Here is an 18,421-nt window from a genome sequence, read left to right as displayed (position 1 = left end):
AGATATGAGTCTTCAGCTTCAGTGATTTTTGCAGTTCGTTCCAGTCATTGGCAGCAGAGAACTGGAAGGAAAGGCGGCCAAAGGAGGAATTGGCCTTGGGGGTGACTAGTGAGATATACCTGCTGGAGCGCGTGCTATGGGTGGGTGCTGCTATGGTGACCAGTGAGCTGAGATAAGGCGGGGCTTTACCTAGCAGAGACTTGTAGATGACCTGGAGCCAATGGGTTTGGCGACGAGTATGAAGCGAGGGCCAGTCAACGAGAGCATACAGGTCACAGTGGTGGGTAGTATATGGGGCTTTGTTAACCATATCCAGACCAATAGGACCATAAAGAAACAGTCACTTCAAAGAGTTGGAGTCCTGTCACACCATTTTACCTGCTGTTGATTAAAGATAAACATATTTTCTCTTTTGGGGGATGGTAGGCACACTGAGATCAAAAGTCTTGGAAAGAACCATTCACCTGGAATTTGTTAGTTGGGTTTACAGTAATTGACAAGCTCCTTAAGTGCTTATAGGCAGATATGTTTGGAAGCATTCCAACCAGTGGTGAAAAAGCGCCCAATTGTCATACTTGAGTAAAAGTATGAGATACCTTAATAGAAAGTGAAAGTAAAAGTCACTCAGTAAAATTCTATTTGAGTAAAAGTCTAAAAGTATTTGGTTCATAATATACTTAAGTATCAAAAGTAAAAGTAGTATAAAGTATAAATATTTTTTCGAAATCCCTTCATTTAAGCAAAGCAGACAGCACCATTTTCTTGTTTTTAAAATGTATGGATAGCCAGTGGCACACTCCAACACTCAGACATCATTTACAAAATATGCATTTGTGTTTATTGAGTCTGCCAGATTAAAGGCAGAAGGGATGACCATGTGTTGTCTTGATAAGTGCGTGAATTTGTCAATTCATCAATTTTCCTGTCCTGCTAAGCATTCAAAATGTAACGAGTAAAATGTATGGAGTAAAAAGTACATTATGTTCTTTAGGAATGTAGTGAAGTAAAAGTAAAAGTTGTCAAATATAAATAGTCAAGCTACAGATACCCCAAAAAACTACTTAAGTAGTACTTTAAAGTAACCCGTCATATCCCACCATATCCCCACCCTGCAATCTCCCACTGGCTCAGTTTTTCCCCATCTATTTTCACACGCCTACGTCCAACATTACAGTTGCTTTGCCCTGATGTTGATGCAATTTATAAGTCAGGAACACTAAACTCTCTGACCCACCGGACACATTCCAGCCCGCCATTGGATGTAGGGAAACGTTGGGTGTCACAAAATACGTCAATTCCCTTACTTTGATCACTTTTTTCAAATATTTTTTCCACGTTGATTCAATGTCATCACATTAAATGTTTGTGTTGAAATTACGTGGAAACAACCTTGACTCAACCAGTTTTTGCACAGATGGGGGGGGGCCTTCTGCACATTCAGATTCAAGTTTGTTCCATAGTCAGATCGTATTATGTTTCCTTATAAAGACGATCAAATAGAATGAAAACATTAAGTGTCATGGCATGGACAGAAAAGAACACCGCTGTTCCAATTGATTTACAGTGTAAACGTGCACATCTTCTGCACGTTGAGATGACTATGTACAGTCTATGATTGACAGAATTAAGTCAAACATTGACGCAATCCTCTGTAAAACAATGCCGTTTTAAAAATAACTGGCCTACTGTAGGTTTGAGTAGAGATAAAAATGCAGATTGCTATTCGTGACCGTCCGTGCACACGGTCCGGGCCAATAGGCTGCTGAGGAAAGGGACACATGGGGATGTCTGACATAGCTCCGCTAACCCTGACCTTGGGGAGGACAATAAAAGAGACGTTAACAGTGCGTTCAACGGTTAGTATACCAGATGCACCAACTAACCATCATTTTATAATAATAGGCCTATTGATGATCACATTTTACAATTCAAATCGTCTCTGGCAGTTTTGAGCTTGTCTTCAATTTGTTTAAGTTGTTGCTCTTATTCATTGTAGGTCCGTTGGTGCTGTTTTTTCCTGCGGAGTTGTCACCATGTCTGGCTTTAATGAAAGTAAAGATTTCGGGGATGCAGCCTCGTTCCTACGTCTCACCAATTTGGAGGCTTTGGCCGCCAGAACCCTGGCTTTTGATGGTAGGATAACTGTCAGAAATGCACATCAGTTCAACAATTGTATTTGTCTTGCCATACACTACTATCTATGGACAAGAACAAAAAACAAGAACATATGGAAGCCGACCATTCGATTTTCTACAGTTTTGATGGTGCACATTTTTTTTGTTAAGTTTTTGCCCCTCTAAATGACCATAAACGTTCTATTATTTTGCTCAGGCACTAAACGAGTCTGGATCCCGAATGAGAAGGAGGCTTACATCGAGGTGGAAGTCAAAGAACTGGATGGTGACAAAGCCACTGTGGAGACCAAAGATGGAAGGGTTGGTAGCCTAGTTGTTTGCAGTTGAATACAACATAATAAGGATAGTTTTAGCACTTGTCTTGTAGTTAATATGGCAGAAAGTGACATCATTATACTGACTCTTCAACACTTGTTGAAACTGACCTCATTAAGTCCATGATATACAGTAGCTAAATCCAAATATACTTCTCTTTGTTCTGAAGTGCACGGACTGTTATATATTTTTTTCATTTAATAGATTTGCAGACCTAATAGAATGTATATGAAATGTTAGTACCAAAAGTTGAATATGGTGTGGTACAGTGGTGCTTCAAGTCCCTTGAATTAAGTGATATATTATCACCTACCTACTGTATGAATTGACTGTAGACTTACACTGTTGTTCCCCCCCCCCCCCCTCTATTTCAAAGACTTTGGTTGTGAAAGAGGATGACATTCAGCAGACAAACCCTCCGAAGTTTGACATGATTGAGGACATGGCCATGCTGACTAATCTCAATGAAGCCTCTGTGCTTTTCAATCTCACCAGGCGCTACAGTATGTGGATGATCTATGTGAGTCGCGGTTCTGTACATCACACCATAGAGGGGAGGATAAACTGAGGCTATTCTAAACCAGTGAGACTCGCCCTGTGTCTCACACTGCATGTGGCCTATTTGTTTTTTGAGTTTCACGATACTTTGACCTTTTATTTATTTAATCTCCTTCCTATTTAACTCTCTCTCCTTGTCTATATCTCTCACACAACCAATTTGTCTCATCTCTTTCTTTCTCTCTCTCTGTGCAGACCTACTCTGGGTTGTTCTGTGTGACAATCAACCCATATAAGTATCTTCCCGTCTATTCGTCTGATGTGATCGCTGCCTACAAAGGCAAGAGGCGCAATGAGACCCCGCCCCATATTTACGCCATCGCTGACAACGCCTACAATGATATGTTGCGCAGTAAGTCTCAACCAATACAGTCTTTGGTCTCAATACAGACTCTAAACATAGAAGCTGTGTCATGTTGGAATTAAGAATCCATGTTCTACATTTAGATAAAATATGTTCAGTGCTTACACAATGCCGAAAAAGACTTATTTTTCTGCTAACTCTGGGCAATATGTTCTCTTAATAGATTGTGAGAATCAATCCATGCTCATCACGTAAGTCAAAGCCCTGCTCTATTCTAACACGGCCACTAGATTGACACGCCTGTATTTGTTTTAAAATAACTGAAAAATGTGTTTTCTACAAATTTGTATTAATTCTAATCAATTGTTACAATTCACACAAAAAGCATACAATTCACACTCCCGCCAAAGCATTTATTTGGCGCTTATTATTTAGATTTCGACCCCTTCCAAGGACCTCTTGCATTACAGTATGTACTGTGCTGATGGAAACAGTTCATTTTTGTCACTCTTGTCAGAGTGAGGTACATATATTTTTCATTATAATTATGTTGATTTTTTTCAAATACATTTTTGTCTACCACTCCCAGCGGAGAATCCGGTGCTGGCAAAACAGTCAACACGAAACGTGTAATTCAGTATTTTGCCATTGTAGCAGCCCTGGGTGATGCAGCCAAGACAGGAGTAAGGCAGAAAGCTTCCCCCACCCTTTTTTTCAACCTAAACCCCTTTTCATCTTTCATTCCTTTTTTTTTTTTTTTTGGACAGGCTTGTTATATTTGTACTATTTGATAACTACTTGTGTGTATTTTAGCTGTAGGTAGCCTAAAGTTTCCCCCCTGGCTTTCCCTGGTTTGCAAAACCTTTGCCGTTTGTCTCCCTGATCCTGCAGACTTCCTCGTCCCAAAACATGCCTGTTATTTCTCATCCCTTTTTGTTCCATCCTTTCCGCCCTACTTTATCCAGTTACTTTTTGCAACTGTCTTTTTATTTGACCATCTACGTTGATAACCTATTTTGTTTTTTGACTTCCACTCAGATGTGTTTTTATCCTCCTTCCATCATCGTGTTACACATTATTCCTATCTGGAAGTCCATCCCTCTAATACATTATCTCTTCACATGACAATCAGTGAGAAAAATCACCTTGTGCTTTCCTTAAAATCATGCTGCCATCCTTACAGCAATTGGCATCAAATCACACATCTTTTGCTTCCCCAGGGTACCTTAGAGGACCAGATCATTGCGGCTAACCCCGCCATGGAGGCTTTTGGTAATGCCAAAACACTGAGGAACGACAACTCCTCCCGTTTTGTGAGTGCCATATAATTTATCACTACACAGATGGACTCAACATCTCTTCTGAGTAGAATGGATAAGAATGTCTGCTTTGTGTTATGAATCTCTCTCGACATAGGGCAAGTTCATCAGGATCCACTTCGGTCCTACAGGGAAACTGGCCTCTGCTGATATTGACATATGTAAGCTGTCTGACATCACACCATGTAGAATTGAGTTTTTCACATCCAACAGTAATCCTCCAGGCCAATGCAAACCTCCTCTGCACTGTCACCATGTGTAGATCTTCTGGAGAAGTCCAGAGTAGTCTTTCAGCAGCCTGAAGAGAGGAGCTACCATATCTACTACCAGATTTTATCTCACAAGAAACCAGAGCTTCAAGGTATTGGAAGGCCACAACCAAAGATCACAGCCAAGGGCATATTTAGCAATGGATACATTAAATGAGAAAATATCTATCCCAATAGTTTTATCAGTTCAGAGTTCTCCAAGTGTCCCATGACTTTAACATGATGTCTTCTCGTTGATCCTCCAGACCTTTTGTTGATTTCCACCAATCCCTTCGACTACCACTTCTGCTCCCAGGGTGTGACAAAAGTGGAGAACATGAATGACGAAGAGGAACTGTTGGCCACAGATGTAAGCTCTGCCTCTTTCTACGAATGCTCTTTCCCTCGCTTTGCCATGTTGAGTTCCATCTCTATTGTGTGTCTCTCTATCCTGTCAGTTTTCTCCTAACTCACTAGTCTCTGTCTCTCTCCCTCCCTGACCCCTCCCTCAGCATGCTATGGACAGTCTGGGCTTTACTCCTGAGGAGAAGTATGGCTGCTATAAAATAGTGGGGGCCATCATGCACTTGGGCAACATGAAGTTCAAGACAGTTCAGAGAGAGGAGCAAGCAGAAGCTGACGGCACTGAAAGTGAGTCCCAAATTCCATTTACTTAATGGAACATGAATAGAATATATTTACTTGTAACAGTGTCAATATAGGACACCACCCAATACATACAGTGTGTATGTATGTGCTTTGCTCTTCAGGTGCTGACAAAGCCTCCTACCTGATGGGGATCAGTTCAGCTGACCTCATCAAAGGACTGCTGCACCCTCGGGTCAAAGTGGGGAACGAGTACATCATTAAGGGCCAGACTGTTGAGCAGGTGAGCTCTCTTTCTCTGTCTCTGTAAAACACCCGTAGAACAAGAAGGTATTATGGATTTAAAGGAAAGATTATCCACATTACCAATATTGTTTTCTGAGTCTGTGATATACTGTAACAGCTATCTGTTTCTTTTGTGTAGGTGAACTATTCAGTTGGTGCTCTAGCCAAATCCACCTACGACCGCATGTTCAAGTGGATGGTGGGCCGGATTAACAACAGCCTCTACACGGCACTGCCTCGGCAGTTCTTCATCGGTGTGCTGGACATTGCAGGGTTTGAGATCTTCGCGGTAGGCCTACACATTATAAAGCCTGCTTCTGACCAAACTCTGCATGATTTGATATGGTCTTTCTCCAGACTGTTTTGGCTCATAAACCTATCCTTCTTTTCTACCCCTCCCCCCGTTCCCCCCCTTCCCCATCTCTCTGTTCTCCGCACAAGTTCAACAACTTTGAGCAGCTGTGTATCAACTTTACCAATGAGAAACTGCAACAGTATTTCAACCACCACATGTTCATCCTGGAGCAGGAGGAGTATAAGAGGGAGGGTATTGACTGGACCTTTATAGACTTTGGCCTGGATCTACAAGCCTGTATCAACCTCATAGAGAAGGTATGTGTCTCTTGTCTCAGCCATTCAAATAAGGGGCTAGAGCTGAGGGAACTGCCGATGTTGGGCGGGGGGGGGGGGTTGTATGTGTGTGTGATGTTATACTGTTTGTGTGTTTCCTGCAGTCCATGGGCATACTGTCCATCCTGGAGGAAGAATGCATGTTTCCAAAGGCCACTGATGTCAGCTTTAAGTCCAAGCTGTATGACAACCACGTGGGCAAGTCTCCCAACTTCCTCAAGCCGCGGCTTGACAAGAAACGCAAATATGAGACCCACTTTGAGCTGGTGCACTATGCAGGAGTGGTATGTCTTCCAGTCTGTGCTGTTGTGTGTGGAATGGGTGTGTTTCTACCCATGGTTCATTTGAGACATTTACTTTTATACAAATCTATTGGATGTCATCGTTGACCCTCCCACTCTCTCTGCCCCTCTCCAGGTACCATACAACATCAGTGGATGGCTGGACAAAAATAAAGATCCCTTAAATGAGACAATAGTCACCTGCTTCCAAAAGTCATCTAATAAACTGTTGGCAAGCCTCTTTGAGAACTTCATCAGTAGTGATGCAGGTATTTCTTTCAACTTTATATCCTCACATATTTGAAAGTGAAACTACAGTAAATGGGGAAATGAAGTCCTCGTGATCCACGGTTTGATCTTCCAGCTGCTGATCCAAAGGCCGAGGCCAGAGGAAAGAGGAAGAAAGGGGTCTCCTTCCAGACTGTGTCACAGCTTCACAAGGTGTGTAAGAGGGAGGCAGAGACAGACAGGCATTCCAAGAGTGCGTCTAAGTGTCGTATTGTTTAGTAAAGATCAGAAGAAGGGAAGTATTTAAATGTGCTCTGTTGTTTTCCTGATGTCACGGTGACGTGCCTGAGTTGAGGGGGAAGTAGTTAAGACTTGCAGTGATGTTTAGGTAACTCAACTCATGAACATCACTTTAAGTCTGTGCTACCTCCACTCTTTCATGCCTCTGACTGAGAACGAGGATGAGGTAAGACACACCTTGGAGAAGAGCACCCTCACTTCCTTAATGTAATGTTCCCTCAACATATTGTTGTTTTAGGTGAGGTACAGGATTGGATCAAAAGGATTTGTGGGATTTATCAACGAAGACACTTTTACTTGCTGATTGAATTATAAATCATATACACTTCCTGCTAATCTGCCCATTTGCAGGAAAATCTGAACAAACTGATGGCCAACCTACGCAGCACCCAGCCTCACTTTGTGCGATGCATTATCCCCAATGAGTCAAAGACTCCAGGTAATGGTGACATATCCAAAGCTGTAATACAACTGACTTCACCTTGTCACCGTTGGCTCCATCTCTGCTGCTAGGTGTCTCAGTGCTGCAAGATTGATTCTTTCTGTCCTCTTTATCCCAGGGGGCTTGGACCCATTCCAGGTCCTCCACCAGTTGCGGTGTAACGGAGTACTGGAGGGAATCCGTATCTGCAGGAAGGGCTTCCCTAACCGGATCCTGTATGCAGAGTTCAAACAGCGGTGGGCACAGCACCTCTCTGGACAATGTTGAACTTTAACATACAGAGACACAAAGGCTGTATTTAGACAGGAAGCCTAATTCTGATCTTTTTGTAACTAATTTTTTTTTTTGACAAATCAGATCAGCTCTGAAAAAGATCTGATGTGATTGGTCAAAAGACCAATTTGTGGAGAAAAACAATATCAGAATTGGACTGCCATTGTGAACGCAGCAAAACACGTGTGGACCGTCTCGTTATCAAGATGGCAATAACGTGCAGGATAAATGACTTTCTTTGTCTTCCCTGCTGTGTGTTCTGTCCTGTGCAGCTATCGTATCCTGAACCCCGTGGCGATCCCAGAGGACTCCTTTGTGGACAGCAGGAAGGCTGTGGAGAAGCTGCTGGGCTCCCTGGACATAGACCACACCCAGTACAAGTTTGGAATCACCAAGGTGGATACTGTATGACTGGCACTAGTGCACCTGGATGAGTTTGCAGCTGAGAGATACCCTTGTGTTTTGAGCTCTCATCTCCAGGTGCGCCTTGTGTTGGGGCTGAAACTTATAGTATGGCCACTCCTCGTCGGTTGCTGACAGAAACAGACAGTATGTTCATGTGTATTGGGGCAGACTTAGAGAGATCCACTATAACTGACAGTATGGTCTGGGTGTCCTCAGGTGTTTTTCAAGGCAGGGCTGCTGGGCCTGCTGGAGGACATGAGGGATGAAAGGCTATCGGAGATCATTAGCATGCTGCAGGCTATGCTGCGGGGCAAACTCATGAGGATGGAGAGACGCAAGATGATGGACAAGAGGTAGGTAAACACAGGTCAGACGGTTCCACTGGGACTGCCGTGTCTTGAGTTTTCAGGCCCAAACCAAAACATTTTTATTGACAAGGTTATTTAGTAGTGTTTTGTGTGGGTTAGTGTGTGTATTTGCCCTCAGGTTTGTCGGTATGTACATGGCATGCGTGGAGTGTGGCGAGCGTGTGTCAGCACTTGCTTGCTTTAGTGTGTGTGTGTGTGTGTGTGTGTGTGTGTGTGTGTGTGTGTGTGTGTGTGTGTGTGTGTGTGTGTGTGTGTGTGTGTGTGTGTGTGTGTGTGTGTGTGTGTGTGTGTGTGTGTGTGTGTGTGTGTGTGTGTGTTCCTTGTGGAAATAGCCCGTTATAACCTCCGGGTGCAAATGGTGCTTACAAAAACAGGAGGGGTTGACACATGGCCCTTAAAGATCAGTAACAGCAGCTGTCATGTCCTCCAGCCCAGCCTCGTATTAATAATAACGCATTCTCCCCCGGCCCCCTTTTGTCCATGGAGCCTGGAGTTTAGAGCCCCCACATAGCTGGAATAACTGGTCAGGTGATAAGGGATTAAGTCTTCGGTTTCACAGAGGGCTGGAGTTTCATATAATAAAGGACCTCTACCTGACCTTTGTCTGGCCCACAGTGAGTCTCTGCCTTGCTTTTCCTGGGATTCACTATTGATTTATTTCTCCGTCTGGAATGCTTGCTGTGTCATAGCACCCGCTATTGTAAAGCAAATGATCCAATGACCAGTGCTCGCTGGGCCATATTTGGTAAGCCGGGCACACACAGATCTAATTTAGAACAGGAGGAAGGGAGGAATCTGGACCACACCACCAGTCCACCAACATGACCAGTTCATTGGACACAAGTGTAAGGGTGGAAAGCCATAGGACAAAGAATTCTAGCTACCTTTATGGTCTACTGCTTCACAGCCCGTTTTCCAAAAAGCTCTACTAATACACACTTTAAATGTGTTATCCTCTCACTTCTCGATCCCTAATCAAATCAGGCATATGTTGAAGTATTGTCCCTTTCCCGTTCAGTCTCAAAGATCATTCGGAAAATACAACTTACTTCATCACCTTAGTGCACACAAATCATTCACCTCATTCACCTGTGTAACCCTGAATGCCTTCCCCCTCTACCTCCACAGAGAGGCTATAGAGGTGATCCAGTGGAACATCCGTGCTTTTGCAGCGGTGAAGAACTGGCCATGGATGATGCTGTTCTTCAAGCTCCGGCCTCTCCTGAGGAGTGCCACGGCCGAGAAGGAGCTGGCCGCCCTCAAGGAGGAGTTTGCCAAGCTGAAGGAGGCGTTTGGCAAGTCAGAGACCAAGCGCAAGGAGGTGGAGGAGAGACAGGTGGCCCTGATCCAGGAGAAGAACGACCTGGCCCTGCAGCTGCAGGCAGTGAGTGTTTACAGATGAGATCAGAGAACACACTGTACAACGGAATAACTTTAAGATGAGGATTGATGAGACAGGATTAGTAAAGATGAAGACAATATGATGAGACAAGATTAATGTAGACTTAATAAGAATCGACCAGAGACGATTAGGCAATAAATCAAGATAAGAGATGCTAAGGGGAAGTACTAAACAGGAAGTCTCTGTGTCACCCCTGACCTCAGGAGCAGGACAACCTGGCGGATGCAGAAGACCGCTGTGACCTGCTGATCAAGGCCAAGCTGCAGCTGGAGGCCAAGATCAAAGAGCTGATGGAGAGACTGGAAGACGAGGAGGAGATAAACGCCAGCCTGACTGCCAAGAAACGCAAGCTGGAGGACGAGTGTGCAGAGCTGAAGAAGGATATCGACGACCTGGAGATCACCCTGGCCAAGGTGGAGAAGGAGAGACATGGCATGGAGAACAAGGTGAGCAGAGGAATGGTGGCTCACTGTTTGCAGAGACATTATTCAGCATTCCTGTAAACCTCTTGGTTTTACCTGGGCAGTCAATTTACTGTACCGTGTATATTATATTTCAGAGATGATTTCTCACATTGCTGGTATATTTCCTTCCTTTTGTTCTGATATGTTATTTGTTCCACATTGTTTGTTCCCCCTGTCTTTCCTCAGGTGAAGAACCTGATGGAGGAAATTGGTGTTTTGGACGAGTCCATCCTGAGCCTGACCAAGGAGAAGAAGGCTCTGCAGGAGGCCCACCAGCAGGCCCTGACTGACCTGCAGGTCGAGGAGGACAAGGTCAACGTGCTGAGCAAGGCCAAGATCAAGCTGGAGCAGCAAGTGGACGATGTGAGTAAAGGGGCATGAAAAAATACACACTTTCACCTCGAACAGTAACCTAACTTTCTCCTTAGTGAAGCACACAGCGATATGAGATATCTTATACTGATGTAACCCCCCCAAGTTGGAAGGTTCCTTGGAGCAGGAGAAGAAGGTGCGTATGGATCTGGAGCGGATCAAGCGTAAGCTGGAGGGGGATCTGAAGCTGTCCATGGAGTCTGTCATGGACCTGGAGAATGACAAGCAGCAGCTGGAGGAGAAACTCAAGAAGTGAGAATCATCTCTTCAATCTGTTAGTTAATAAGGCCTTTATAAGTGGTCTGTGAAATCCTTGTTAACTGACCAAGTATAAATAAACTACTTACTGACTGTCAATTAGTGTGCAAATGAATCACTTATTAGCATTTTACAGTGAAATGTTTATCTATGTTAAATATTTTTTGTACCGTCTATTCCTCTGACTCCTCATCATCATCTCCCCCTGTACAGAAGAGACTTTGAAATGAGTCAGTTCAGTTCGAAGGTAGAAGATGAGCAAGCCCTAGTCATTCAACTCCAAAAGAAAATAAAGGAATTGCAAGTATGTCTATCTGCCTCTGTATTCTCTTCTTTTGTAAAGTTAGTTAGAAACATGTATTAAAGCATCACTCCACAATGATACAATAGTTGACCATACCAACAAACAATTTTTTTTTTTAAAAGCTACATTGTAGACCACCAGTTTTTCAACACTAAATGCGGTCATAGTTAAACGTGGTATTTCCTTTGGAGTCATCTATAATGCATCACATCTATGTACATCTATGCGTAATCAAAAACAACAATGTACAGAAGATAAAAGGACATTTAGCACTTATAAAGACATCTCCATTGGAGGATAAGGTATGTTACTAAATTGCTCATGTAAATGTTCCCCTGCCTCTCCCTCAGACTCGTATCGAGGAAGTGGAGGAGGAGTTGGAGGCGGAGAGGCTGTGGAGGACCAAGGCAGAAAAGCAGCGTGGCGACGTGTCCCGGGAGCTGGAGGAACTGAGCGAGAGGCTGGAGGAGGCAGGCGGGGCCTCGGCCGCCCAGATCGCCATGAACAAGAAGCGCGAGCAGGACTTCCTGAAGATGTGGAGAGACTTGGAGGAGGCGGGGCTTCACCACGAGGCCACAGCGGCCGCCCTGAGGAGGAAGCACGCTGACAGCGTGGCAGAGCTGGGCGGGCAGATTGATATGCTACAGCGCGTCAAACAGAAGCTGGAGAAGGAGAAGGCGGAGTACAGGGTGGAAGCAGAGGACCTGGCTTCTAACCTGGAGCGCCTCTCCAAGTCCAAGGTGAGGGGGTGAGAGGGTTCGCCTGGTCACTGAGATGTGGCGGTCTCCTCAGTGTCCCAGACACAAGGCTAGTTGGGATGGTCTGAATTGCAACAGTATGACAAGTTAGAAAATACTGAGTTTTATGTCATGTATGCTAAGGCAGAGTTTTGCTTGATAACAGGATACCACAGAGAAGATGTGTCATCTGTATGAGGATCAGATGAACGAGGCCCGGGCCAAAGTAGAGGAGCTCCAGAGACAACTGACTGACATCAGCAACCAGAGAGCCTGCGCTGTCACTGAGAGCTGTAAGGGTCACACGGGCCACAGCACGGCATGGCAGAAGGTCAACCGACCTTGGGAAACTCACCAAATGTATCTCTCTTTGTCTCTCTCTCTCTGTGTGTAGCTGAGTACAGTCGTAGGCTGGAGGAGCGGGAGGCTATGGTCAGTCAGCTGCAGCGCAACAAGATCTCCTTCAGCCAGAACACTGAGGAACTGAAAAAACAGCTGGAGGAGGAGAACAAGGTCAGAGGTCACACTTAAGTCAAACTTTAAGTGATCAACCTGATATGTAAAAATATTAAAGGCTTTTTCCTGTCAGACCTCATAACAAGAATATGAATGATGTGATTTCTTCCTTGTCTGTCCCAGGCTAAGAATGCCCTGGCCCATGCCCTCCAGTCCTCCAGACATGACTGTGACCTGCTTAGGGAGCAGTATGAGCAGGAGCAGGAGGCCAAATCTGAGCTGCAGCAGGCCCTAGTCAAGGCCAATGCTGAGGTGGCTCAGTGGAGGACCAAGTATGAGATCGATGCCATCCAGAGGACTGAGGAGCTGGAGGAAACTAAGTAAGTCTGATGCTCTCAAATGATCTGTTTGTCTACATAAATTAGCGTGAAAAAAGCTTTTGAACATTACTGGCTTAATGCTCTTCTGATAAACTTTCATGTTAACCCCTGACTGTGACCTTAAAGAAAGAAGCTGGTGGTGCGTCTGCAGAACACTGAAGAGGCAGTGGAGACATCTCATGTTAAATGCTCCTCTCTGGAGAAAACCAAGCACCGTCTGCAGACCGAAATCGAAGACCTGATGGTGGACCTGGAGCGCTCCAATGCTGCTGCCCTTGCCCTGGACAAGAGACAACGCAACTTTGACAAGGCAAGCAGTGAGCCCATAGGCATTAGTAGTTAGTAAGTCGTCAAAAGAAGGATTTTCACATTTGCATGACAACCCTCGCTAAGTCCTAAACATGAGTACTGACAATGTAAAATGCTGCAGGTGCTGTCAGAGTGGAGGCAGAAGTATGAGGAATGCCAGTCGGAGCTGGAGAGCTCTCAGAAGGAGTCTCGCAGCCTGAGCACTGAACTCTTCAAGTTGAAGAACTCCTACGAGGAGGCCATAGACCACCTGGAGACACTCAAACGGGAAAGCAAGAACCTGCAAGGTAAACACTGCTCTAAATAATACCAGTAAACCCTTGTCGTTTGAGGGACGAGCGTGTTTGTAGGAGTGACGCCACCTGTTTTAAGACAATGCTAATACACGTCACAAGAGTGAACACAAAGGCCTGTCTATCTAACCCATAGTGTTATTTGTTCCCCCAGAGGAGATAGCTGACCTAGCTGACCAGATCAGCCAGGGTGGGAAGACCATGCACGAGCTGGAGAGGATGAAGAAGGTTCTGGATGTCGAGAAGAGTGACATCAAGGCTGCCCTGGAGGAAGCTGAGGTGAGCACACAGAACTGACTGTGGTTGGAAAGTGTCTATTCTTACCACAAGGGTACAGAGAGACCAGTGGAAACCTGAGAGGAGTGATCTGACAGGGGTGTTAGGTTGGTGTGACCCTGTAACTCCGCTAAATGTGACACTGTTCTATTGCTCCGAGGCAGGGCACCCTTGAGCATGAGGAGAGCAAGACTCTACGTGTCCAACTGGAGCTGAACCAGTTCAAGACTGAGGTCGACAGGAAGATAGCCGGAAAGGAGGAGGAAATTGACAGCCTCCGGTAAGGACTCATGATCCATGATAGTTTTCCAGTATGCTTTTAAAAGCAGCACAGATTTGTCATTATTCATGATGGTGTTTTAGGCTCCTCTCTCTAAGCAGCCTATTTGTCACTTTCCCTGCAGCCGGAACCACCAGCGCTCCCTGGAGTCCCTGCAGACAACCCTGGAGACCGAGGCAAGGTCCAGGAACGAGGCAGTACGGCTGAAGAAGAAGATGGAGGGAGACATGAACGAGATGGAGGTCCAGCTGAACCATGCCAACCGCCATGCTGCCGAGTCCCAGAGACTACGGCACCACCTGCAGGGCCAGATTAAGGCCAGTGGAGAACTAACACAATTCATGCTTTTAAATGATCAACATTGTCATAGATTTTTCACACAGACAACACGTGTAAGGAAACACAACTCATACTTAGGGTAGATATTTAACATTTCAGACATCAAATGCTCTTATCCAGAGTGACTTCTAATTAATGCATTCATCTTAAGACAGGTGAGACAACAAGTGTTGGAGTAGTTCAGCTAGTAATTTAACTACATTCTGCAGTAGCTTGGTGGAAGATGACAGTGGTGGAAAAGGACTCAATTGTCATACTTAAGTAACAGTAAAGATACCCTAATAGAAATGGACTCATGTGAAGGTCACCCAGTAAAATAAGACTTGAGTAAATGTCTAAAAGTATATTCTTTTAATCCTTATGTCTATTGATGCACCCATGTCTCAATCTAAGTAACATAGTAAAGAAATCCCCATAAATATCTATCAGTTTAAACTGGAGATATCAATTTTTTGGATGGGCTGCGTCTCAATCTACCACATCCTCCTATGTCATCCTTCCACATTTTCGGTGCAAGGTGGCCGAGCTACAGCGGTGTTTGTCAGACCATGAGACATCCCAAAAAATGGTCTTCTCACGAAAACGTCTGTAGTGTCCGAACTCTATGGTCAGGGAAGACTCTCACAAACACCATGGTGTTCTCCATTTTGCTCTAGGATTCCCACAAATGTCACGGGACTCATCTGAACGTAACCCATACGAACAAAGGCAGTAGGGATGACAGAACGTTATATGGATAGGTTTGTGAATTGAACAACATGGCTGTCCTGCCTGAGCATTTGAAATGTAACAAGTACTTTTGGGTGTCAGGGAAAACTGTATGGGAGTAAAAAGTACATATCCCAACATATACGTATGGGAGTAAAAGTTGTAAAAAATATAAATAGTACAGACCCCCAAACAACTACTTAAGTAGTACTTTAAAGTATTTTCAATTAAGTACTTTACACCACTGGTAGTTGAACTCAAATCAAATCTAGGTAGTGTTTTCAGTAGTTTGTTTTTTGCTATGTAGCTGTGTAGCTAACTACTGGAACTACACATTACTTTTTTAGCAGAAAACTAAAGAAGAAATGTGTTAAGTAGGCAAGAATTCTGAATCATTATTAATAAACCATTTGTTCAGTGACCATTAACCACTGTTGTCTGATGGGGTCTACAGGACTTGCAGTTGGAGCTGGACGGCCGCATCCACCAGAATGAGGAGCTGAAGGAGCAGTGGGGCCTGACGGAGCGCAGGAACAACCTGCTGGTGGCCGAGGTGCAGGAGCTATGCACTGTGGTGGAGCAGACTGACCGCGGACGCAAGATGGCCGAACATGAACTGCTGGAGGCCACTGAGAGAGTCAACCTGCTGCATGTCCAGGTAGGGGACGCCTCAGGGAACTGGCTGGTCAGGGCCTGACATGGGATGAATGAGAGGATGAAAGGTTTGAAGGATGTACATTGTTACAGGATTGTTGGATATATCTTAGCCACATAGAAACCCTAGTATTTTATTCTGCTTGAACAGAACACAAGCCTGATCAACCATAGGAAAAAGATGGAGAGTGACCTGTCCATGCTGGCTGGGGAGGTGGATGAGGCAGGACAGGAGTGCCGTAATGCAGAGGAAAAAGCCAAGAAGGCCATCACAGATGTGAGTTACCTAGACAGTGACCCCCTGATCTCACAATATTCAATGCTTTAATTGTGTGATGGGGCAACCAGTCCATTTTGAAACGATGGTTGTGATATTTCCCCTCATCTCCTGTCCAGGCGGCCATGATGGCAGAGGAGCTGAAGAAGGAGCAGGACACCAGCTCTCACCTGGAGAGGATGAAGAACAATATGGAGCAGACCATCAAGGACCTGCAGCTCCGGCTGGATGAGGCAGAGCAGATCACCCTCAAAGGAGGGAAGAAACAGATCCAGAAGCTGGAAACCAGGGTGAGGTTCACATTAAAGTGAATAAGGCCATGCAATTTCAATTAAATGTCTTCACTTCTGAAATTGTAAACCTTTTACTGAAAAATTGCACAATTAGAGCAGAAATAATGTCCTCATGCTTCCAGCAGAAAGATGCACAACTTAATCTTTGATTATGGCTGAACTATGCATCTTCCAGCCTTCCCAAGAGGCTAAAATCTCATGATTAGGTTGCAAGGCTTCTATATTATTTTAACAAGGTCTACCTTTTGGGGGGGGTTCTCTTGCCTCACTTTTCAAAAAAGTGAATCCCTTAAACATTTAATAAAATGTATATTGGAGTAATGGATTTCACACAGCACAACATCAATGAATGGCTAACTGACCGACCTCTGTGACCCACAGATGAGGGATCTGGAGAGTGAGCTGTTGTGTGAGCAGAAGAAGAGTGAAGAGTTTCAGAAGGGAGTACGCAAATATGAGAGGAGGGTCAAGGAGCTCTCCTACCAGGTAAACAACCACAGCAGTCAGTGCCCACCCCTGAGGGGAGGACGGCTCATAATAATGGCTGGAATGGAGCGAATACTATCAAACATGTGCTGGATACTATTCCATTCACTCCAGTACACTCCACTCCAGCCATTATTATGAGCCGTCCTTCCCTCAGCAACCTCCACTGCTGCCCACCTACACAGCACCCTAATTTCATAGCAACATGTTGTAGTTGAACCAGAAGAGTAAAAGCAGTTGTGGACCACTTTCACTGTATCAACAGATGATTGGGGACAATTAAGGTAGTAGATGCCTTGACAGTCCATTATTGAGTGTTTGTTGCTGTTTGTTCAGGCTGAGGAGGACAGGAAGAACCTGCTGAGGATGCAGGAACTCATTGACAAGCTGCAGGCTAAAGTCAAGAGCTACAAGAGGTTGGCTGAGGAGGCGGTGAGTATTATAGGTTCTCTTCAGTCACACACAACAGCCCATCTGAACCAACAATCACTTACCATTACTGAACAATAAATTGACATTTTGTAATATTAAGTCATTTCCCTCTCTCCCCACTAGGAGGAGCAGGTGAACTGTAATGTCACGAAGTACAGGAAGATGGTTCATGAGCTGGACAATGCAGAGGAGAGGGCAGACATGGCGGAGACTCAGGTCAACAAACTGCGCGTGACTGTGCGCACCCGGGACCCAGGGCCAGCCAAGGTGAGCCCTGATTTCAGTTTAGTTAAACTCACTTTATAATGTGTTTATGTCCATGGCTAGCGCTCCAGAGGGGTTGGGTTAAATGCGGAAGACACATTTCAGTTGAATGCATTCAGTTGTACAACTGATTAGTATCCCCCTTTCAACCTTGCTTGTCTTTCCAGATTGCAGAATGAAATGGAAGCCTGGTAGTGTTCCTGTACGAAACTCTATCAGATGACTGCAATGCGTGTTAAAGGTCCAACGCAGCCGTTCTCTCAATATCAAATCCTTACGGTGTTTGTTTTCAATTGAAATGGTCAGAAAGACACAAGAGGTTTGGAACTCCTTATTGGTCTATTAACTCCTGGTGATGTCACCAGGCAGGCCAAAACTCATCCGACCAAAACAGGCTGTAATTTCAGGTGGCCTTTTCAAACAGCTCCTACACTAAAAGGGACATTATCACAATTTCACAGTATTATTCCAATCGCAGTGTGGAAATATATTTAAAAACTTGACTGCACAGGGCCTTTAAGTATGTTTTGACTAGTGTGTTCAAATAGCAAAAATGTGTGATAGACCAACACAAGCCAATGCCTTGTTAAAAGCTGAAATACTAAAATGTCCTTTAACATGACTGTTCACTGTCAACAATAATACATTGTATAACCTACATCCATGTAATGTAGTGCGTAAAAGCACTTAAATAAAGAGACAAGACAGATTCAAAATTGTTCTGTTTTTTTTCTTCTCAT

At 44.6% G+C, this 18,421-nt stretch overlaps 1 protein-coding gene across 3 annotated transcripts; it reads left to right on the top strand.

Moving 5' to 3' along the window:
- Positions 1–1,868: 1,868 nt before the first annotated feature.
- LOC124031953 (myosin-7-like) lies at positions 1,869–18,414 on the top strand. Of its 3 annotated transcripts, XM_046343805.1 has the most exons (42): positions 1,869–2,133; positions 2,332–2,435; positions 2,827–2,970; positions 3,204–3,360; positions 3,536–3,563; positions 3,902–3,995; positions 4,533–4,625; positions 4,729–4,792; positions 4,894–4,992; positions 5,146–5,249; positions 5,392–5,530; positions 5,650–5,768; positions 5,910–6,059; positions 6,212–6,382; positions 6,505–6,684; positions 6,818–6,950; positions 7,046–7,122; positions 7,561–7,648; positions 7,770–7,887; positions 8,197–8,320; positions 8,546–8,682; positions 9,826–10,081; positions 10,303–10,545; positions 10,750–10,926; positions 11,042–11,187; positions 11,407–11,497; positions 11,848–12,237; positions 12,401–12,527; positions 12,629–12,747; positions 12,874–13,070; positions 13,197–13,380; positions 13,501–13,666; positions 13,827–13,951; positions 14,113–14,228; positions 14,353–14,545; positions 15,730–15,933; positions 16,081–16,206; positions 16,326–16,496; positions 16,881–16,985; positions 17,322–17,417; positions 17,541–17,684; positions 17,849–18,414. In XM_046343805.1, exons 1-42 carry the CDS (start codon positions 2,034–2,036, stop codon positions 17,858–17,860), a joined length of 5,811 nt encoding a protein of 1,936 aa, XP_046199761.1. In that variant the 5' UTR covers positions 1,869–2,033; the 3' UTR covers positions 17,861–18,414. The 3 variants fall into 3 exon arrangements, 2 of the variants coding, with proteins under 2 accessions (XP_046199761.1, XP_046199763.1); XM_046343807.1 differs by lacking the exons at positions 1,869–2,133; positions 2,332–2,435; positions 2,827–2,970; positions 3,902–3,995 and having other exon boundaries at positions 3,250–3,360; positions 17,849–18,413; XR_006838186.1 differs by lacking the exons at positions 15,730–15,933; positions 16,081–16,206; positions 16,326–16,496; ... (2 more) ...; positions 17,541–17,684; positions 17,849–18,414 and having other exon boundaries at positions 14,109–14,228; positions 14,353–14,386.
- The last annotated feature ends 7 nt before the right edge of the window (positions 18,415–18,421 follow it).

Source organism: Oncorhynchus gorbuscha, linkage group LG03, assembly GCF_021184085.1.
Source record: "Oncorhynchus gorbuscha isolate QuinsamMale2020 ecotype Even-year linkage group LG03, OgorEven_v1.0, whole genome shotgun sequence".
In the NCBI taxonomy this organism is placed as follows: domain Eukaryota; kingdom Metazoa; phylum Chordata; class Actinopteri; order Salmoniformes; family Salmonidae; genus Oncorhynchus; species Oncorhynchus gorbuscha.
Note: the sequence above shows the minus strand (reverse complement) of the source record. Positions and strands in the feature narration are given on the sequence as shown.

Excerpts from the sequence above, each read along its gene's own strand:
- LOC124031953 (XM_046343805.1), top strand. The coding sequence starts at position 2,034 with ATGTCTGGCTTTAATGAAAGTAAAGATTTCGGGGATGCAGCCTCGTTC. Across the intron at positions 7,649-7,769 it reads CAATGAGTCAAAGACTCCAG|GGGGCTTGGACCCATTCCAG; the intron begins GTAATGGTGACA and ends TCTTTATCCCAG. Across the intron at positions 17,418-17,540 it reads AGAGGTTGGCTGAGGAGGCG|GAGGAGCAGGTGAACTGTAA; the intron begins GTGAGTATTATA and ends TCTCCCCACTAG.